The sequence below is a fragment of the Erythrolamprus reginae genome, chromosome 11, assembly GCF_031021105.1.
Source record: "Erythrolamprus reginae isolate rEryReg1 chromosome 11, rEryReg1.hap1, whole genome shotgun sequence".
Classification (NCBI taxonomy): Eukaryota; Metazoa; Chordata; class Lepidosauria; order Squamata; family Dipsadidae; genus Erythrolamprus; species Erythrolamprus reginae.
In genome coordinates, this window is record NC_091960.1 from 10,960,245 (window position 1) to 10,983,468 (window position 23,224).

General features: G+C 43.0%; 1 protein-coding gene across 3 annotated transcripts; it reads left to right on the top strand.

Moving 5' to 3' along the window:
- Window positions 1-1,687: 1,687 nt before the first annotated feature.
- LOC139173991 (membrane-spanning 4-domains subfamily A member 15-like) lies at window positions 1,688-21,369 on the top strand. Of its 3 annotated transcripts, none has more exons than XM_070763982.1 (7): window positions 1,688-1,884; window positions 7,341-7,501; window positions 10,089-10,205; window positions 11,208-11,264; window positions 11,769-11,927; window positions 15,051-15,170; window positions 19,888-21,369. In XM_070763982.1, the coding sequence occupies exons 2-7, from the start codon at window positions 7,391-7,393 to the stop codon at window positions 19,972-19,974; spliced, it is 651 nt and encodes a 216-aa protein (XP_070620083.1). In that variant the 5' UTR covers window positions 1,688-1,884; window positions 7,341-7,390; the 3' UTR covers window positions 19,975-21,369. The 3 variants fall into 3 exon arrangements, with proteins under 3 accessions (XP_070620083.1, XP_070620086.1, XP_070620084.1); XM_070763983.1 differs by lacking the exon at window positions 1,688-1,884 and adding an exon at window positions 4,811-5,412; XM_070763985.1 differs by lacking the exon at window positions 10,089-10,205 and having other exon boundaries at window positions 1,697-1,884.
- Window positions 21,370-23,224: the final 1,855 nt, after the last annotated feature.

The window sequence follows — 23,224 nt, forward strand, 5'->3', positions numbered from 1 at the left end:
AAGGGAAGAAGCAGAAAGGCCTCCATTTAAAAAAAATCAAATCAAATCAGATAATATTGTTTGGAATGCTTTCTTTCTGTTCTCATTTTGCTGGCCCTCGTGTTTTGCAGCAAAGGAGACTTTGGAAGATATTTTAAAACTCTTACAGCATTTTTGGACCTTTGCACAAGTGGATTGTTGCTTTCCTGTCTAATAGAGTGCAGAAAGTCAAAATAGGGAACTCGCTCTCTAATTGTTGTGGTTAGCTCTGGCCCAGCTCCTGCCCCAAGGACTGTGGATGTGGGTGAGACATCCACATGCTGCAGGCCTGTTTTGCTCCCGGTGGAATCTGCTGATGAAGGCTCCTCTGACCAAGAAGACATGAGTGACAGGGAGGAGGAGAGTGTGGCAGACAGCTCAGAAGGAGAGCAATTATCTAGCTCCTCCTTGGATTTGGAAAAAGAGTTAATGATACAGCCACGCATGCGGAGAGCGATGCATAGGCAGCAACAACTGAGAGATTATTATCAAAGAAAATAAGGCCACCTGTGGTTGGGTGGGGCTGTGGTCATTAGTGAGGCTGCTATAAATAGCAGCCTGTGGGTTTGGCCATTGTGGAGGATTATCTGATCGTTGTGTTTCGTGCCTGCTTTGCTGACTTTCACCTTTTGTGTGCTGATTTCCCCCCGCTTTGAAACTAAACCAGGGCAAAGTGTGCTTCACTTTGTGAAAGAAGAAGGACTGTGAATTGCCTCACAGCTGCAAGCTAAGTATCACAGAACTGATAAGGGACTTGTACAAATTACCAGTTTGTTTGGAGACGAGGGCTCTTTGCTATACCAAAAGGGGGCTTAGTTTAAGTGAATTTTCATTATAAAGAACATTGTTTTGAATTTTCAAACCTGTGTGTGTCTGAAATTTGTACCTGTGAATTTTTGGGAGGAGTCTACCAGAGAGCCTGACAGAACACTAATCCTGCTTCAGTTAACAATGGTGTTCTGCAAGGCAGTATTTTAAAGCGCCCCCCACTTTTCTTGCTCTATATATCAACGATTTATGTGATCAACTTAAACACATTTGCATTCTTTTTGCTGATGATGTAAAATTAGTTTAGTTTACTTTATTGTCACTGCATCTGATGCAATGAAATTAAATGTCACTTTCAGTGTGCATTATAACTATAAAAATAAAGCACAAATACACATCCTTCACGTTCTATGCAATTGAATCGAAAGCCCCTGATATTGCATTAATATTGTAGAATTCAATATGGTTACTGCCCAGGGATAGAAGTTTTTTTCAGTCTATTTGTCCTTGTTTTTATTATCCTGTACCGTCTGCCAAATGGTAATATTTCAAAAAAGGGAGCTACAGTATACAGAAAATTCTGTTGTTTTGCAAAGTGATGTCTACTATGCGCCTGAAGGGTCATCTATTTGGCAATTTCAAATTTTGATTAATAAATGCTGCGTCTTACATATTGGTAAAGGTAATTAGAATGTCAAGTATAAGCTAGGTGGCATTGATCTAGCAGATGACCCTCACTTTGTTAAGGACCTAGGTATACTTTTCTCTGATAATGTACACTCAAAAAGCTCACTGTAACAGTATTGCTAAACAGAAGCGAGAGGACCAATATCGGCTTCTTTGAACCTGGCGTTGGAGAAGCCTCCGGGCTCTGCTTCCTCGCAGCTCAGGTTGCTGGCTCGACTCTCACGGGAGACGGGAAAGGAAGGAGGGGGGAAAGCCCGCCTGCCGATGACAATCCGCCTGGGTGAATCACCTCTTCCTTCCCGGGCGGGCCTCAGGCAACGCTCAGCTCCGCGGTTCAGCAACGGCCGGGCCGGACGAGAAGACGGGGGCGCTGCCAAGCCGAACCGAGCCGAGCTTAGCTGGAGCGGATGGGTCAGCCTCAACTCCAAAGGGCAGGGAAGGGCGGGAAGGGAGGCGGCTGGCTCGCTTCTCTTCTTCCTTTCGGAACCGCTGGGGGGGCGGGAATGGGTGGGCAGGGAAAGGGGCTTGCCGGGCTGCAGGAGGTCGCAAGGAGTCGCTGGTTTTGGATCGAATGCTTGCGCGTCTTTCGGCCAGATCCGAGCGGCGCGCGTATTTACGCGCGGAGAGCGCCGTTGCTTTGTGGAGAAGCCCATTTCCTGCTTTTCGCGGCTGAGCAACCCGCACTCGGCGCGGTAGACGGCTGTGTGTGTGTGTTTAGCTTTCACTTGTTGGATCGAACGCCGCAGCAGCCGCGGTTCGGGCGATGTTCTCAAAAATCTGTTGACTTTTAAAAACTGGATTTCTTTCTTTCTTTCTTTCTTTCTTTCTTTCTTTCTTTCTTTCTTTCTTTCTTTCTTTCTTTCTTTCTTTCCTTCCTTCCTTATTTTCTTTCTTTCTTTCGCTTGGGTTTGTTTGGGTCAGCGCGTTTCCGAGCTCCATCGCTGGCGCGACGCAGCCTCTGCTTCGCAAGCAGTTGGATGGAGTAAGAGCGTTGAGGGTGTTGCGTCAAATCCAGTTGAGAGGTCCCACGGAAGCCAAACTGTCGCGGGTTGTGTTTGTGTGTGTGTGTGTGTCTGGATTGAGGAAGTTCAGTCTCTGAAGTGCTGGCGTCTAGGGTGGAGAAGCTCCAGGGCATCTAGATACAGATACAGATGAACAGACTTGGAAGGGACCTTGTAGGTCATCTATTCCAACCCTTCTCCCCCCCCAAGCAGGAGACCCTACACCAGTAATAGCTAACCTTTTTTTATCCTCGGGTCCTGAAAAAGCATGGGCATGCACTTATCACCCATGTGCGAGTGCCCACATCCATAATGTAGTGGGTGGGACATTTTATTCTATTTTTTATTCTATTTTTAAATTTTATGTATGGTGGGACTGGTCTCCGGGTGTCACATGACTTTCGCTGCCAATGACAATTCGTTGTTTTGACAATGACAATAAATTTATTATTATTATTATTATTATTATTATTATTATTATTATTATTATGTCAGTACAACACAGCAAATGAGATCACTATGCTGGATTTTGTATTTCATCACCAGTCGGGCGCTTCCCAAGCACCTAGGGCTGCGTGATGTAGCGGCGAATTATGTTTGCCGATCCCAGTAAAGCGGCCTTTTGCAATTGACAGATGGAGATTTTGTCAGTTGTGATGGTTTTCAACTGTCCGCTGAGATCCTTTGGCACTGTACCACTGGGATTTTATTATTATTATTATTATTATTATTATTATTATTATTATTATTATTATTATTATTATTATTATTCAATGCCTGGGGAGGACAAAAACAGCTTCCCCAGCCCCCAAGGCCATCTGGAGGCCAGAAACAGCCTGTTTTCCTACTTCTGGTGGTCCCAGTAGGCTCATATTTCATCCTCCACAGACTCCTAAGGCTTCCCTGGAGCAGGGGGAGGGTCGGAACGCCCTCCCCCATCCCCTGAAAGCTCTCTGTAAGCCAAAACCGCCCTCCCGGAGCCTCAGTCAAGCCAAAAATCATCTGGCTGGCACACACATGCCCGTTGAGCTTAACATCTTGCTCCAGCCATAGATGTGATTGTGTGATTGCTGTTGAATGAATGTTTTTATATTATGAGGATTTTATTATATTATAGGGGTTTTAATTATCAATTTTAGTGTTAGGTTAGGTTTAACTTTTCATATGTACAGTATTGTATTTGTATCAGTTGGAAGACATCCTTGAAATAAATCTGACTTTAGTGGGGTGTGCTTAATCCAATGTCCTGAATTGTTGCATTGTCTCCATACCATAAACATGAATTTGGCATGAATAGTAAGACTGGCATCTTAGCTTATTCCTTCTCTATATTGTTGTTGTTTCAGGATTTGGCATTTTTGTCAATTTATCGAGTCCTTAACAAGGATCTACTAAACAATGTCGGTTGGCGGGGCCCAGGGGAAGAGCCTTCTCTGTGGCGGCCCCGACCCTCTGGAACCAACTCCCCCCAGAGATTAGAATAGCCCCCACCCTCCTTGCCTTTCGTAAGCTCCTCAAAACCCACCTCTGCCGTCAGGCATGGGGGAATTAAGATAATCTTTCCCCCTAGGCTTCTACAATTTATGCATGGTATGTTTGTATGTATGATTGGTTTTATAACAAGGGTTTTTAGTTGTTGTATTGGATTTTTACATTCTGTTTTTTGACACTGTTGTTAGCCGCCCCGAGTCCACGGAGAGGGGCGGCATACAACTCCAATAAATAAATAAATAAATAAATAAATAAATAAATGAGCAGATAAGGATGTTTGATGGTGTTACCAGATATCCGTGCAGGAGGGAAGCTGTTCCAAGTAAATGGAATGATTCCCTGATGGCAAATTTGGCAATGCGGAGAGGGGCGGCATACAAATCTAATAAATAATAATAATAATAATAATAATAATAATAATAATAATAATAATAAAAATGCCTATGGTGTTCAAATGGTGCTCCTATTATTTTGGGATTGCAACCAAGGCACCTGTTACTATTGGAACTACCCTTGCTTGCCTTCACCACAGTCATTCTATTTCTATTTGTAGGTCTTTGTATTTTGTTACCTTTTCCAGTTCTTTCTCTTCTGCTGTCTCCAGGCACCACCACATCCACTATCCACAGGTTTTTTTTGTCTTCCTTATAGTCTGGAGTGCTATATGGCAGGTGCCCATCTCTTTGAATTTTTAAGTCCCAGAGCAATTTAACTTCTTCATTTTCCATGGGTTTCACTTTCCGTTTTTATGGTCTCACCAGTTCTTGCTTACAGGCAAACGATATTTCTTGCAGATCTTCCAATGCACCATTGTTGCTACGTTGTCATGCTGCTGCTTGTAGTCAGTTTGTGATGATGATGAAGGTTGGTTGCACGGTCAGCCAGATGTTTATAAACTGGATTTGGAATTTTTAGCTACCTATCCAGTCGGGACCTGGGATAGACAAAAGTTGTTGTTTTGAATGCATCATTGCAGCTTGTAACCTGATCCCAGGAAATGTTTTTGTTTTTTAAAAATGCTTCCTGTATTTGCTCTGTTATGAAACCAAGGCTCTCCTGCTATCAATTTGTTTGGCTCTTGATAGAAGCTGCATTGAACGCATTAATTAGATTCCTATCTATCATTATAAGCTACCTGGAGTTATTGGGAGTGAATTGGATGGCTATCTAAATTTTCTTAATGTTGTGATTCAGCCTGAGGCTCCTCAGGGACCGGCTGGATCTCTGCCGGATCCATGCCCAGAGGAGGAGGACAGTGAACAGGAGGGGGAGGACCAGGCAGACGGGGGAGAGGAACATCAGGAAGAGGAGGAGGGAGAGCAGCCTGAGACCCCCGGGGGGGGGGGCTCTCCCCAGCTAGTAGCCTGGATTCATTGGATGAAGACGCACAGGCTATAATAGACATGAGGCAGCGACGAGCAGCTCAAAGACGGGGCCAATTAGAAAGGTATTTCCATCCCTGAATTGGCAACAGCTGGGTTTGGGTGTGGTTCTCCTCAGCAGGGTTGAAAAGGCAGGCCCGCCCTTACAGTCTTGTGGAGAGTTATCAATTGGGAGTCCTGTGACCTTGCTTCGATTCTCGGCGTCTCTGATCTTGGCTTGTGGCCTAGAAGTCTGGAAGACTTGGGGGAGGCGTGGGTTTTATTATCTCCAGCATTGTTTTTGCCAGCAAGAATCCTGTTTTATTGCCTGGCCTTCGTGAAACCTCTGTGAAGCTTCATAGTGTTCCTGTCTGTAAGAACAGTTTTTATTACCTGTGTTTGCTTTGAATGATATAAACTGCCTTTGCTTTTTACCAGTGTGTCTGGATACTCTTTTTGGTTGGTGTTGGCGTCTGGGGGGACCCAGACAGAACACTTAATAAATAAACTAGCTTTGAAAAAGCTGTCGGTCCTACTTTCACCAAACCCTAAACTGGTTTGCAAATCACAAAGGTTCAGTTTGTGCAGTGAACAAACCAGGTTGGTCTTCAGAGGAGACTTTTCTTAATGTTCCTTAATCTCAGACAAATGTACAGTCACACACCGTTTAGAACAAGGGTCTCAAACCCGCGGCCCGTGGGCCAACTGTGGCCCTTGGGACAATAGTTTGCGGCCCCCACTCAATATCAAAATTTAATGTTAGTGCGGCCCGAGTTTGATACGAATGGCACTTTTCAGTGTAGTCTGCAATCACGTGGGCTGCCAGTTTAAGACCCCAGCTGTAGATGGAAGAGTATCTCCTTGCTCTTGTCCCAAAGAGAGGAGAGTCTCGCTGCGAGGATTCCCCAAATCCTCCACCTTCTGCCGCACAAATCCCAGCGACCGGTTAGGTCCCACAGAGTGGGCCTTCTCCGGGTCCCGTCAACAAAACAATGTCATTTGGCGGGGCCCAAGGGAAGAGCCTTCTCTGTGGCGGCCCCGACCCTCTGGAACCAAGTCCCCCCGGAGATTAGAATTGCCCCCACCCTCCTCGCCTTTCGTAAGCTCCTAAAAACCCATCTCTGCCATCAGGCATGGGGGAACTGAGATATTCCTTCCCCCTAAGCCTTTACAATTTATGCATGGTATGCTTGTTTGTATGTATGTATGTTTGGTTTTACGAATAAGGGTTTTTTTTAGATATTTTTAGGATTGGATTTACATTTTGTTTTTGTTGCTGTTGTTAGCCGCCCCGAGTCTGCGAAGAGGGGCGGCATACAAATCCAATAAATAAGCAAGCAAGCAAGCAAGCAAGCAAGCAAGCAAGCAAGCAAGCAAGCAAGCAAGCAAGCAAGCAAGCAAGCAAGCAAGCAAGCAAGCAAGCAAGCAAGCAAGCAAGCAAGCAAGCAAGCAAACAAATACATAAATTAAATTAAATTAAATTAAATTAAATTAAATTAAATTAAATTAAATTAAATTAAATTAAATTAAATTAAATTAAATTAAATTAAATTAAATTAAATTAAATTAAATTAAATTAAATTAAATTAAATTAAATTAAATTAAATTAAATTAAATTAAATTAAATTAAATTAAATTAAATTAAATTAAATTAAATTACTAAACTAAATTAAATTAAATTAAATTAAATTAAAACATAATAAAATAAAACATAATACAATAAAACATAATACAATAAAACATAATAAAATAAAATAAAATAAAATAAAATAACTGCATTTCCACCTTAGGAAAATGTAGCCACTAGGTCCTTGTCCGCTATTGTAGGTGAAAGCAAACGTCGCAAACAAAAGATGAAAGATACTGTGAAATGCATTTCTTCTGGCGCTTCCTGATGCCAAGCCTAAATATTGAGGACTGGGAGATTAATAATGGGGATCATATGTTGTATATTTTGTAAGACACTCTGTTTTATTATCCTCTCTCTTTTATCCTTCCTTTCCACGGTCCCCAGCCTTGCTAACTTTGACGGCCTAAAGGACTCCCCTTCTTGTGAAGCCCAGCATGGATGCTCACCCTGTGGACATGAATGTGGGGTCTCTTCCTTATGTCGCTCAGACCGATTTTCCAGTCCCGCTGAAAAAGTTTTATCGGGGTGAACCTCTGGCACTGGGGGTGAGTATGGAGATGAATGGAATGAATATTCTGTTGCAATAGGACCACGAGGATTCTTTGTTACGTACATATAGAAACATAGAAGACCGACGGCAGAAAAAGACCTCATGGTCCATCTAGTCTGCCCTTATACTATTTCCTGTATTTTATCTTACGATGGATATATGTTTATCCCAGGCATGTTTAAATTCAGTTGCTGTCTTCGGAGAGGGTCGGCATACAAATCTAATAAATTATTATTATTATTATTATTATTATTATTATTATTATTATTATTATTTACCAACCAACCACGTCTGCTGGAAGTTTGTTCCAAGCATCTACTATCCTTTCAGTAAAATAATATTTTCGCACGTTACTTCTAATCTTTCCCCCAACTAACCTCAGATAGTGCCCCCTTGTTCTTGTGTTCACTTTCTTGTTAAAAACTCTTCTCTCCTGAACCTTTTTTTAAAAAATTTATTAAATTTGTATGCCACCCCTCTCCATAGACTCATAGACTAAATTGGTATAATTTAACCCTTTAACATATTTAAATGTTTTGATCACGTCCCCCCCTTTCCCTTCTGTCCTCCAGACCATACAGATTGAGTTCATTAAATCTTTGCTTAAGAACTTCCACCGTTTTTGGATGAAGAATATGAAAATTATTGAACCATTTGTTTTATTCGCCAGCTAATATAACGTCTAAAAACTAAATAAACCTCTCCCACTTAAGAGAAGGTGAGGCCCATAGCATGAGGCCCGGAAAAATAAAATGAACTCCAAAATCCCTTGTATTTATCTTCCTTTTAAAATAGCACTATAAGTGGTTTACAGAGTCAGCACCCCAAACAATCTGGATCCCCTTTCTACTGACCTGGGAAAGATAGAAGCCTGTTAGAATTGATCTCCTGGAAGGAACAGAGGCTCATACGTATACATATACATATGCATATATTTTATTATTTGTCCTTAAAGGCTGCTCAAGTCCTTCCAGATTCCTTTTGGATATACATAAAGGAACATAGTGGCTCAGTGGCTAAGTCGCTGAGCTCGTTGGTCAAAAGGACACCAGTTCAGTGGTTCAAATCTTGTGAGCTCCCATTACTTGTCCCAGCTTCTGCCAACCTAACAGTTCGAAAGCATGTAAAAATGCAAGTAGAAAAATGGAGACCACCTTGGTGGCATTTAGTCATGCCAGCCACCTGACCATGGAGAGGTCTGGCTCTTCGGCTTTGAAACGGAGATGAGCACTGCCCCCTAGAGTCGGGAACAACTAGCAACTAGTAAAAGAGAACTCGTTTCTCTTTTACTAGTATCATGTATATAAATATTATTATATCTTTGTATACCACCAACATGTACTTGACCAAACAATTAAATAAATAAATACATATAATAAATAAATAAATATAATAAATAAATAAACAAACAAACAAACAAATAAAAAATTAATAAATAATAGATAATAGATAATAGATAATAGATAATAGATAATAGATAATAGATAATAGATAATAGATAATAGATAATAGATAATAGATAATAGATAATAGATAATAGATAATAGATAATAGATAATAGATAATAGATAATAGATAATAGATAATAGATAATAGATAATAGATAATAGATAATAGATAATAGATAATAAATGCGAAGGGAATCTTTACCTTTTTATACATATACATATGAAAAAGGCTTGAACATGAGAATGCCTGATGAGTCCCTACAAAGATGAAACTGATTGTGTAGTGCCTCCTACTGGCCAGTGGCTAACATGACATGAAAAAATAGGTTCTCCAGTGATTATTGAACAATACAGCAGTGATAAAACCACTTACCAGTGCTGGGAGATGCTACAAGTTGTAGTTCAGCAACATCTGGAGTTCTATTGGTTCCCTACTCCTGAATATCTCTGACCGTGGGAAGGTTGTAGCAACCGGAATACCTCCGGGACCGCCTTCTGCCGCACGAATCCCAGAGGCCAATCAGGTCCCACAGAGTTGGCCTTCTCCGGGTCCCGTCGACTAAACAGTGCCGTTTGGCGGGACCCAGGGGAAGAGCCTTCTCTGTGGCGGCCCCAGCCCTCTGGAATCAACTCCCCCCGGAGATTCGAACTGCCCCTACTCTTCCCGCTTTCCACAAGATGTTGAAAACCTATCTATGCCGCCAGGCACGGAGGGGGAATAACTATCTTGTCCCCCCAGCACCACCTTTTTTCCTGACTGTAATATATGAGAACGGTATGATTGTGCAGTAATGATCGTTTTTTTAAATATTTAGGGGTTTTAAATTGCTTTTAACTTATATTGGATTTGTACTTTGTATATTGTATTGCTGTTGTTGTGAGCCGGAAAGGGGCGGCATACAAATCTAATAAAACAAAACTGAAACTAAACTAAACCACAGGTGAATTGCATGTATAAATAGATATTCTTTATTTTACTAACATTCAAAAAAAATAATTGCGGGGAGGTGGAGAAAAGGTATAAAATTTACATAGCCTTTGGCCTGCCTCTCGCTTCCCTCCTGTTGCTCTGATTTGTGCTGTGCGAGTTGGAAGTGAAGGTGCTTGATTTATTTTCTCTCTCTCTCTTTGCAGATCATACAAGTATTCATAGGATTGCTGCAAATTATTTTTGGGATGCTGCTCCACATAATTGGTGGAGGGGAAATTTTCTATCTTCTTATATGGATGCCCTATTGGTGTGGAATCTTGGTAATTTTACACCAGGGATGTCCAACTCGATTTCATTGAGGGCCACATCAGGACTGTGGTTGACCTCGGGGTGGGGGGGTAGGTGTGGCCGAGTGGGTGGGCGTGGCCGAGTGGGTGGGTGTGGCCGGCTTGATGCCCCTCCCCAAACTGTTGGCATGTTTCCTCTTTGCACTGGGTAGATTGGGCCGAAGTCATGCTGGGCCAATGTTTCCTCTTCACGTTGGGTAGACCAGGCGAAGCGACACGGATTCTCGGGGGATAGAGCCATAGTGGTTCACATTTATTTATATTTATATTTATATTTATATTTATATTTATATTTATATTTATATTTATATTTATATTTATATTTATATTTATATTTATATTTATATTTATATTTATATTTATATTTATATTTATATTTATATTTATATTTATATTTATATTTATATTTATATTTATATTTATATTTATATTTATATTTATATTTATATTTATATTTATATTTATATTTATATTTATATTTATATTTATATTTATATTTATATTTATATTTATATTTATATTTATATTTGTTTGTTTACTTACTTACTTACTTACTTACTTACTTACTCACTCACTCACTCACTCATTCATTCATTCATTCATTCATTCATTCATTCATTTATTGATTTGATTTGATTTGTATGTCGCCCCTCTCCGCAGACTCGGGGCGGCTCACAACAAAGTGAAACAATTTACAACAAATCTGAATTACAGTTTAGAAATATTTTAAAAACCCCATTTTCTAAACAAACATACAGACAGACATACCATTCATAAATTGTACATGCCCGGGGGAGATGTCTCAGTTCCCCCATGCCTGACGACAAAGGTGGGTCTTAAGGAGCTTACGAAAGGCAAGGAGAGTAGGGGCAGTTCTAATCTCCGGGGGGAGTTGGTTCCAGAGGGTCGGGGCCGCCACAGAGAAGGCTCTTCCCCTGGGGCCCGCCAACCGACATTGTTTTGTTTTCCCTCCAGTACATAATCTCCGGATCCTTAGCTGTGGCAGCTGCTTGGAATCCCAGGATGCCTGTGGTAAATAATCCATGCGAGAAAAAGTGACGACCGTGGCTATAACCAGAAACCCTGCACCTGGAGGATCCCGGTCCAAATAGGGTCGTAACTGGTGCACCAGGCGAACCTGGGCGAACGCCCCCCTCGCCACAGCTGAAAGATGTTTCTCTAATGTGAGCTGTGGATTGAGGAGGACGGCCAAGTTGCGAACCCTCTCTGAGGGGGTCAATGATTCTCCCCCCAGGGTAATGGACGGACAGATGGAATTGTCCCTGGGAGGCAAGACCCACAGCCACTCCATCTTATCTGGGTTGAGTTTGAGTTTGTTGACACCCATCCAGACCCCAACAGCCTCCAGGCACCGGCACATCACTTCCACTGCTTCGTTGACTGGACATGGGGTGGAGATGTATAACTGGGTATCATCATCAGAGAAATCTCAGCTGCATCACAGCCAGCCCCCCCATCTCTCTCTCTCTCTCTGTGTTTGTGTGAATGTTTATTGATTTATTTTGTCTCCTCTAGGTGCAAAGCATGGTGGCCCTGAATGTGTTAAGTACCGTAGCAGCTGGTTTGGGCCTGGCAGCCCTCTTTGTCAGCTTCAGTGTTCTCTTTAGATTCTATTTGCCTTCGGACTGCCATTATTTTGAAAAAGAATTTCAGAAAAAGTGTAATTCAAACCAGGTATGTCCTTTTATACAATAAACATGTGACCTTCCCACATTCATCCGTAAGAAGTTGGTTTTCAACAGGGCAGAGATGGGGAAAATAAATGAATAGTGGACTTTAAGTGGGCATGTATCTCTTTCGGAGGAGATCTAAAAATATCCCAAGTAGAGTTTTAACCACGTCAAGGTTACTACCACAGGACAGTGATGGGGAACTTATGGCACAGGTGGCATGCGGAGCCATATCTGCTGGCACGTGAGCAGTTGCCCTAGCTCAGCTCCAACATGCATGTGTGTGCCGGCCACCTGATTTTTGGCTCACACAGAGGCTCTGGGAGGGCGTTTTTGGCTTCCAGAGAGCCTCTGGGGGGACAGGAGAGGGGTTTTTTAACCTCACCCTGCTCCAGAGAAGCCTTTGGAGCCTGGGGAGGGCAAAACATGAGCCTACTGGGCCCACCAGAAGTTGGGAAACAGGCCATTTCCGGCCTCCAGAGGGCCTCTGTGGGTGGGGGAAGCTGTTTTTGCCTTCCCCAGGCATTGAATTATGGGTGTGGGCACTCACGCTTGTGCAATAGTGCACATCTGTGCTCTCCCACCACCCGAGGAAAAAACAATTTGCCATCACTGCCATAGGACTTCTAGAATTTGGGTATTACAGTGTTCCCTCGATTTCCGCGGGGGATGCGTTCCGAGACCGCCCGCGAAAGTCGAATTTCCGCGAAGTAGAGATGCAGAAGTAAATACACCATTTTTGGCTATGGACAGTATCCCAAGCCTTCCCTTAACACTTTAAAACCCCTAAATTACCATTTCCCATTCCCTTAGCAACCATTTACTCACCATTATTACTGGTACTCACCATTGAGTAAGACACTTAGTGATCCTGATATTTATAAACATAATTACTTATTAACAATAATTATTATTTTTGTTATTTATTTGCAAATTAGTTTGGCGATGACATATGATGTCATTGGGTGGGAAAAACCATGGTATAGGGAAAAAAACGCGAAGTATTTTTTAATTAATATTTTTTCAAAAACCGTGGTATAGGCTGTTCGCAAAGTTCGAACCCGCGAAAATCGAGGGAACACTGTATACTGTTGCCCAATCTTTCCAAAGGATACATACCAGGGCTATCCGTAGAGATGGCCAAGGTTGCAAGGTGGCAATTCTAACAGTACAGTCACCGTTTTGTTACATATTTATGTGTAGTAGAGAAAAAAGAAATACTGGCCCCAAATAGTCTGATTGGGCTCTACTTGTACTTGCTTGGGCTACTTTCAAATGTTACCTCATTGTTTAGAATGCTAAGATGCCGCTGATAATTGAACCATTGGAGAGAAAAATGAAGGCCATGGCCATCACTCTACTAAACAAATAATTCCCTCAACACTGTCAGACTTTCTACTAAATCTGCACTTCTATTCTACTAGTTTTTCTCATCATTCCTATCACCCATTTCCTCCCATGTTGACTGTATGACTGTAACTTGTTGCTTATATCCTAAGATTTTTATTAATATTGCTTCTTCATTGCTTATTTGACCCCTATGACAATCATTAAGTGTTGTACCACATGATTCTTGACAAATGTCACTTTTTCTTTTATGTACGCTGAGAACATATGCACCAAGACAAATTCCTTGTGTGTCCAATCACACTTGGCCAATAAAATTCTATTCTATTCTATTCTATTCTATTCTATTCTATTCTATAACATTCCAAATGTTAACTCATTGCCCCCAATATCTATGGGGCTGCTAGAAAGAAAGAGATGGGGTCAGCCTATTTTCCAAAGTGTGAGAATTCAGGACAAGAAACAATAGACAGAGAAAAGTAACCTAGAACTAAGGGGGAATTTCCTGATAAAACAATTAATCAGGGGGAGACCTTGCCTCCAGAAGTTGTGGATGCGCCAACAGAGGAGGTTTTTAAGAAGAGGTTGGACAACCACTTGTCTGGAATGGTATAGGGATTCCTGCTGGAGCAGAGGTTGGACTAGAATGATGATGGCGAACCTATGGCACGGGTGCCACAGGTGGCACACGGAGCCATATCTGCTGGCACGCGAGCCATTGCCCTAGCTCAGCTCAATGTGCATGTATGTGCCAGCCAGCTGATTTTTGGCTCACATAGAGGCTCTGGGTAGGCATTTTTGGCTTTCAGAGAGCCTCCAGGGGGATGGAGGAGGGTGTTTTTACCTCCCCAGCCTTTGGAGCCTGGGAAGGGCAAAACACAAGCCTACTGGGCCCACCAGAAGTTGAGAAGCAGGCCGTTTCCAGCCTCCAGAGGGCCTCCGGGGGATGGGAGAAGCTGTTTTTACCCTCCCCTGGCATTGAATTATGGGTCTGTGCACTCTCACATGTGCCTGAGGGGAAAAAAGGTTCGCCATCACTGGACTAGAAGATTTCCAAGGTCCCTTCCAACTTTTCTTCTGTTTCGGACCAAAGAAAATAATAATCTACAACACTCCGTGGCCTGCATTGGCTGCCGATCAGTTTCTGGTCACAATTCAAAGTGTTGGTCATGACCTTTAAAGCCCTACATGGCATTGGACCAAAGTACCTCCGGAACCGCCTGCTACTGCACGAATCCCAGCGGCCGATAAGGTCCCACAGAGTTGGCCTTCTCGGGGTCCCGTCAACTAAACAATGTCGTCTGGCGGGCCCCAGGGGAAGAGCCTACTCTGTGGTGGCCCCGGCCCTCTGGAATCAACTCCCCCCGGAGATTAGAACTGTTCCCACCCCCGTTGCCTTCCGTAAACTACTCAAGACCCACCTATACCGCCAGGCATGGGGGATTTGAGACATCTTTCCCCCAGGCTTAATTTAATTTATGTTTGGTATGTATGTGCTGTTTGGTTTTTAATTATGATAGGGTTTTTAGTTATGTTTAATATTAGATTTGTGCCATTATAATATTGTTTTTATCGTTGTTGTGAGCCGCCCCGAGTCTTCGGAGAGGGGCGGCATACAAATCTAATAAATTGAATTGAATTGAATAATACTCAATTCCCTTATGAACTAGGAAATAGTTCCTACCTATGACATCCAGGTCACCTTCCTTACTCTAGAATTGGAGATAAATGTGGCTGTGTGTATAAAATTGGATGTGTTACTTTTCTGCTTCATTGATAGGATATCGGCAGAGGAATACTGATTATTCTTACTCTGTTCACCGCCCTGGAGTTTTGCCTCACCATCTCAGTTGCCTCTTTTGGATGTAAGATGCTTTGCCGAAATTCCCTCCCCGACAAAGTAAGATTTCCAAAGGATGATGGGTAGCTAATCAAGGGAAATGGTTTGAGGAACATGGATTTCTGATATTTGGTTGAATAATATGGAATAGTCGGATTGGAAGGCTTTACATTGGATAGGATGATCTCGCTTGCTTTTGCCTCCTGACCTCAGGCTAGTTTTCACATGCAGTGGTACCTTGGTATTTGGCAGTACAGTGATACCTCGTCTAACGAACTTAATTGGTTCCGGGTCAAGGTTTGTAAGGTGAAAAGTTTATAAGACGAAACAATGTTTCCCATAGGAATCAATGGAAAAGCGATTAATGCGTGCAAGCCCAAAACTCACCCCTTTTGCCAGCCGAAGCCCCCATTTTTGCGCTGCTGGGATTTCCCTGAGGCTCCCCTGCATGGGAAACCCCACCTCCGGACTTCCGTGTTTTTGTGATGCTGCAGGGGAATCCCAGCAGGGGAATCCCAGCAGTGCAAAAACAGGTGCTTCGCTGGCAACGGAAGTCCGGAGGTGGGGTTTCCCATGGAGGGGAGCCTCAGCGAAATTGCAGCATCGCAAAAACACGGAGGTCCTCGAAACCCCACCTCCAGACTTCCGTGTTTTTGCGATGCTGCGATTTTGCTGAGGCTCCCCTCCATGGGAAACCCCACCTCCGGACTTCCGTTGCCAGCGAAGCACCTGTTTTTGTGCTGCTGGGATTCCCCTGCAGCATCGCAAAAACACGGAAGTCTGGAGGTGGGGTTTCCCTTGGAGGGGAGCCTCAGGGGAATCCCAGCAGCACAAAAATGGGTGCTTCGCTGGCAACAGAAGTCCGGAGGTGGGGCATCCCAGTGGCAGCGGTGGGTTTGTGAGGTGGAAATAGTTTGGAAGAAGAGGCAAAAAAATCTTAAACCCCGGGTTTGTATCTCGAAAAGTTTGTATGACGAGGGGTTTGTAAGACGAGGTATCACTGTAATTGGTTTCAGGAGGTGCAATATGTACTAAAAAAGAATTAGTCCTAAACAAACCATGTGACTTATCACCCTTTGTTTTGGATGGGAAGAACTTTCTGTCTGTCCCTTTTCCTATGTCAGTGACCTTCCCAATATGGCCAATTTCCTGTCCTCCCTCTGTGGTAGTCCCCCTCCTTTTGAAGCAACCTTCCCAATATGGCCAATTTCCTGTCCTCCCTCTGTGGTTGTCCCCCTCCTTTTGAAGCAACCTTCCTAAAATGGCTGATTTCCTGTCCATCCTCTGTGGTTGTCACCCTCCTTTTGCAGTGACCTTCCCAGCATGGCCGATTTCCTGTCTGCCCTCTGTGGTTGTCCCCCTCCTTTTGCAGCGACCTTCCCAACATGGCCGACTTCCTGTCTGCCCTCTGTGGTTGTCCCCCTCCTTTTGCAGCGACCTTCCCAACATGGCCGACTTCCTGTCTGCCCTCTGTGGTTGTCCCCCTCCTTTTGCAGTGACCTTCCCAGCATGGCCGACTTCCTGTCCATCCTCTGTGGTTGTCCCCCTCCTTTTGCAGTGACCTTCCCAGCATGGCCGATTTCCTGTCTGCCCTCTGTGGTTGTCCCCCTCCTTTTGCAGCAACCTTCCCAACATGGCCGACTTCCTGTCCATCCTCTGTGGTTGTCCCCCTCCTTTTGCAGTGACCTTCCCAGCATGGCCGATTTCCTGTCTGCCCTCTGTGGTTGTCCCCCTCCTTTTGCAGCAACCTTCCCAACATGGCCGACTTCCTGTCTGCCCTCTGTGGTTGTCCCCCTCCTTTTGCAGCGACCTTCCCAACATGGCCGACTTCCTGTCCATCCTCTGTGGTTGTCTCCCTCCTTTTGCAGCAACCTTTCCAGCATGGCCGACTTCCTGTCCATCCTCTGTGGTTGTCCCCCTCCTTTTGCAGCAACCTTCCCAACATGGCCGACTTCCTGTCCATCCTCTGTGGTTGTCCCCCTCCTTTTGCAGTGACCTTCCCAACATGGCCGATTTCCTGTCCATCCTCTGTGGTTGTCCCCCTCCTTTTGCAGTGACCTTCCCAACATGGCCGACTTCCTGTCCATCCTCTGTGGTCGTCCCCCTCCTTTTGCAGTGACCTTCCCAACATGGCCGACTTCCTGTCCATCCTCTGTGGTTGTCCCCCTCCTTTTGCAGTGACCTTCCCAACATGGCCGATTTCCTGTCTGCCCTCTGTGGTAGTCCCCTTCCTTTTGAAGCAATCTTCCCAAAATGGCCGATTTCCTGTCCATCCTCTGTGGTTCTCCCCCTCCTTTTACAGAGACCTTCTCAGCATGGCCAACTTCCTGTCCATCCTCTGTGGTTGTCACCCTCCTTTTGTAGCGACCTTCCCAACATGGCCGACTTCCTGTCTGTTCTCTGCAGCTGTTCCTCTCTTCCTATCACAGCACATCAAGTACTAAACAAACACTGAATACTGGGACAACATTTTCAGCTCAAAGTGTGTCAAATAGCAAATTCAACAAGTTTTGAAGTAGTTGAGTACTAAGGTAGGGAGGTTCTGAGTTACTCTCCTGCAAGTGTCATGTTTTAGAGACGATCATTAAAAAGATAAAATCTTTATGGAGGTTATTTTGGCATGAGTTGTGATGGGTGCCATTTGGACCCCAGAGGAGAGTGAAAAAAGCTAAGGCCTAGAGAGCTTACAACCACATTTAATTTTGCAGATGAGTGGTGCAATGGCTTAGAGGTGGAGCTCCCGCCTCACAACTCGCCTCACAATCAGGAGGCTGTGAGTTTGATCCTAGGTAGAGGCAGGTACTTCTCTCTCTGGGAACAATGTGAATATATCTGCTAGGGAAAAAAACCTGCTATATTGGTCACAAGAAGGGCATCCGGGCAGCATACACCCAGCTCCATTCTGTTGCCCAGATTCTATTCTGCAAGGCATTGGGGGGGATGTCATTAAAGTATTATTATTATTATTATTATTATTATTATTATTATTATTATTATTATTATTATTATTATTGCAGATCTGACTGTTTTGTTACATGTTAAACACAGGCACTGAATTGCATTATTAAAGAAAAAAGATAAAGCAACATACAGTGGTACCTCTAGATACGAGATGCTCCACATGCGAGTATTCCAAGTTACGAGCCGGGACACGAGCGAAATTTCTGTTCGACACCCGAGCTCAAATTCGGGATACAAGCCGAGCTTCCACTAGATGGCGCAAGAATCTCCTTGCTTCCAGTTATCTCGGCATGAAAAACAAAGTCTAAAGGCATTTGTTCCAGATACGAGTTGATCGACTTACGAGCTCGGGTCTGGAACGAATTAAACTTGTATGTCGAGGTACCACTGTATACTATGGCTTCAAGTAAATGCCATTGGCAACAAAGGTGAAAGATTGATGCTAAAGTTTTCCAAGATGGGGTTCGTTCACATATTGCACTGGGTGTGTATGAAGAATAATTTGGCTTTACCCATACACTCTATTGCAAACCTGCCTTATCAATATATGGTAGTGGGCAGATTCTCATATTGTGTGAAACCTAAGGCAGCAAACCACCTTATAAATCTCAGCTCAAATTCCAGCTGATTGGCAGAAGACAATGTAAGGTTCTTACCACCCAAATAATGAGTGTCTAATCAGCACACGGTCCAGTTAGCACTTCAGACTGAATTCCAGAGAGATGCTTTGAAACCTGTGACACCCAACAGCTCTTGTTAATGCCTTTAAGCAGCTGCATCTTTTTCTGAGTCTTTGGAGGCAGCTCTAACCATCTAAGCAAATCACAGAGTTGGCCTTCCCCGGGTCCCGTCGACGAAAAAATGTCATCTGGCGGGATCCAGGGGAAGAGCCTTCTCTGTGGCAGCCCCAACCCCCTGGAATCAACTCCCCCCGGAGATTAGGATTGCCCCCACCCTCCTTGCCTTTCACAAACTCCTTAAAACTCACCTCTGTCGTCAGGCATGGGGAAATTGATTCCCCTGGGCCGTTTCCGCTTTATGTATGGTTTGTATATGTTAAAGGGTTAAATAAGGTCCAGGAGGGAAGTGTTTTTAATAGGAAAGTGAACACAAGAACAAGGGGACACAATCTGAAGTTGGTTGGGGGAAAGATCAAAAGCAACGTGAGAAAATATTATTTTACTGAAAGAGTAGTAGATCCTTGGAACAAACTTCCAGCAGAGGTGGTTGGTAAATCCACAGTAACTGAATTTAAACATGCCTGGGATAAACATAGATCCATCCTAAGATAAAATACAGAAAGTAGTATAAGGGCAGACTAGATGGATCATGAGGTCTTTTTCTGCCGTCAGTCTTCTATGTTTCTATGTATGAGATGTATGATTGTTTTTTATATTAATGGGTTTTAAATTGTTTCAATTTTGGATTTGTATTGTTTCTGTTGTTGTGAGCCACCCTGACTCTTCGGAGAGGGGTGGCATACAAATCTAATCAATCAATCAATCAATCAATCAATCAATCAATCAAACCAACCAACCAACCAACCAACCAACCAACCAACCAACCAACCAACCAATCACCCACCCACCCACCCACCCAACCAACCAACCAACCAATCAATCAATCAATCAATCAATCAGAAAAGGATTCAGCTGCTTTAAAGAGAGACAGTGCTGTCTTTATGCTTCTGCAAAGATCAATGGAACCAATATCCAAAGGCTGTTGGAAAGCTGAGGAGTTCTGTTTTGAGCTGTGGAATAAGGTTGCATGCACACACACAAAAATGGTCCTAAACTTTTGCTCTTTGTTTCTTTAGGTTGTGGTCATTTATCAGAATGTGTCTCCTGCCAGCGCTGAGCAACATCTTCCCCTGGACTGTAAACTGGCAACAACTCAGCCCTGATAATGCTCCTCTTTCCTAGCAACTATTCTGGGGTACATTCACCTCCTGCATCTTGAAGCCTTAGTTATTATTATTTTTTTAAAAAAAGGAATTGCAGGGAAGTTTTTTAATCAGTGGAACATAAAGGATTTTAATGGACTAAGCAAAAAATCCCATGTAAAAGATCTAGCCAATGTTCTTTGTTGCTGGTTAAAATATCTCCCGGTCAGTGGGTTGGCTGAGCAGTGGTGGCATAGTGGTTAGAGTTCGGTACTGCAGGCTACTTTTGCTACTTCTGCTGCCTGCCGGCTGCCTGCAATTTAGCAGTTCGAATCTCACCAGGCTCGAGGTTGACATGCCCTAGGTTCATCGTCACTGATCTATGGTCAAATATGGACGATTCCACCAAGTACCATATTTTGAGAGAACATGCATTTGCAGTGCACCAGAAATAGAAGACATTGCACATGTGCTACTCAATTGTAAACTATACTCCTCAGTAAGACCTCAGTATTTACAGCCCTTACTTGACAAAATCATACACTGGGACTGTAATAAACAATTATCATATTTTCTTCAGGGTACAAATATATATGTAGTTTCTAGAACCGCTAAGTTTATAGTCAGGGCTGTTCAGATGAGAATACGTTTTATAGAACATATTGGGGTGGCATGCAAAGGAGATGAACTCACTTAAGAATATTTTATATCAGTATCTTAGATTTGTTTAATATAATCCTTTGCACGAGTTATATTCTCATGTTTTACTACTCAATTTTAGCATATTATACTGCATTTTAACTTATTATTTATTCAAATTCCCTCTATTTTAGTCAATTTTATTGCATTTTAACCAGTCACAGTTTTATGATGACCGATGTGGTCCTTTTCCTCGCTTTGATATGGTCGATTGACTAATCAAATAAAGTTGATATTGATATTGACAGGTAGGCAGACAGACATTGATAGACAGAGAGAACATAATTAGAACATCACTGATCTAGTGGTTAGAGTACTAACCAGGCCAGAAACTAGGAGACTATGAGTTCAAGTTTCCTCTTATGAAGGTAATTGTGTAGGTAATTTGGGGGCAGATCCTCCCTCATCCCAACTCACCCCATAGTGTTGTTGTTGTGGAGAAAACAGGAAGAAGGAAGAGTATTAGGTAGGTTTGCTGCATTACGTTATTTATAAAAATAATAAAGGCAGGATATAAGTGGATACCTTGGAAGATAAACTTTCTCTCTACTACTTGACCTTCTATCAGGCTGCCTTCTGCCAGCCCAGCTTATCTTACTCTTTATTTTAGAAGTGAGTGCACCTCCAGACCTTCCAATAAAGTGCTGAACTTGTTGCGTCTTGCTAAAATGTTTATTTTATCTGAATTCCATGGAAATAAAGATGATTGTAATGGTCTGGTAGTTTATACCTGGTTCTCTTTTTCAAAGGGACCTTTTCTTAAAAAACATCTTGGAATGTCAGAAGTACCGCCTTCGATTCTCTGAGTTCAAACTCCTGTTCCTGGGTCACTGGAGAGGCCGATATGTCGTGGGAACATGGAAAAGCCTTATAATAACCCTTTAGCATCCATTTATTCCCAAACAGACTCCATCGTGCACAATTAAATGAACTCGACCTGCTCAGTGGTGGCGTTGGAATTGACCTGAGTCACTGCTCATGGTCACTCATGCCCTCATCACCTCGAGGTTCGACTACTGTAATGCTCTCTACATGGGGCTACCTTTGAAGATTGTTCGGAAACTTCAGGTCGTGCAGAATGCAGCTGCGAGAGCAATCATGGACTTCTCAAAGTATGCCCATGTTACTCCCAACACTCCGCAGTCTGCATTGGTTGCCGATCAGTTTCCGGTCACAATTCAAAGTGTTGGTTATGACCTATAAAGCCCTTCATGGCATCGGACCAGAATATCTCCGGGACCGCCTTCTGCCGCACGAATCCCAGTGGCCGGTTAGGTCCCACAGAGTTGGCCTTCTCTGGGTCCCATCGACTAAACAATGTCGTTTGGCGGGGCCCAGGGGAAGAACCTTCTCTGTGGCGGCCCCGACCCTCTGGAACCAGCTCCCCCCAGAGATTAGGACTGCCCCCACCCTCCTTACCTTTCGTAAACTTCTTAAAACCCACCTCTGCCATCAGACATGGGGCAACTGAGACATCTCCCCCTTGCCTATGTAGCTTTATGTATGATATGCTTGTGTGTATGTTTTTTATATACTGGAGTTTTTAGGCTTTTTAATGTAAAATTGTTATTTTAGATTTTAATATTAGATTTGTTACTATATATTGTTCTTATGATTGCTGTGATCCGCCCCAAGTCTGTGGAGAGGTGCGGCATACAAATCTAATTAATAATAATAATAATAGTAATAATAATAATAATAACCTAGTCAGCTAGAAACCAGAAGAGAGAGTGAGTTGTGGAAAGTAGTAATCGTGAACCACCTCTGAAATTGTTGCCAAGAAAATATCATAGACTTGTCCAGGAATCCAAACTATTGAAATTGACTCAAAGATGTCACCAAAACAAAAATAATAATTAGAATTCCTGTTGACTTAGTATAAGTTGATTTGGGGTTGACACAATTGTTCCTAAGTTGGGGGTGGCAGAGGAAATGGCATTGAAGTATTGGAGGAATGGTCACTATTGAGAGAACAGTCAGCTAAAAGAGGACCTAGTCCAGGAAAGTAGTAAATGTTTCAGAGGAGACCTCTCTAGTTTGATGAAGCAAAGAGAAAGAAGGTGGAAACATTCAGACTTGTTCGATTTTTACTAAGGCTTTACAACAAAAGTACTGACCTACATTCATAGAATTCTATTCTATTCTATTCTACATTGTCTTTTTATATTGTTGTTAGCCGCCCCGAGTCTTCGGAGAGGGGCAGCATACAAATCTAATAAATACAAATACAAATACAAATTCTATTCTATTCTATTCTATTCTATTCTTTCCTATTCTATTCTATTCTACGTGACACTTGAGTCTTAGTGTGATATTCCTTGAAAGAGCGAAGATGTGCCGGATCTCATTGCCTAAAGCAGTCTTGGCAAATTTAAGAGCCGTGGATATGGAATTCTGGGAATTGTAGTCCATGAATCTTAAAATTACCAAGATTGGACACCTCTGAGATAAGCACTCTTTAAACACTCTTTAAACCTCTGGCTTAAACATAACTTAATCATAGCCCATAAAATCATCTGCTACTACGTCCTTCCTGTCAATGACTACTTCAGCTTCAACCACAACAATACAC

What these genes read in the sequence shown, in the direction of transcription:
- LOC139173991 (XM_070763982.1), top strand. Translation starts at nt 7,391, where the DNA reads ATGGATGCTCACCCTGTGGACATGAATGTGGGGTCTCTTCCTTATGTC. An exon ending in GGAATCCCAGGATGCCTGTG is followed by an intron (nt 11,265 to 11,768) that starts GTAAATAATCCA and finishes TGTCTCCTCTAG; the next exon opens with GTGCAAAGCATGGTGGCCCT. An exon ending in AAAAGTGTAATTCAAACCAG is followed by an intron (nt 11,928 to 15,050) that starts GTATGTCCTTTT and finishes CTTCATTGATAG; the next exon opens with GATATCGGCAGAGGAATACT.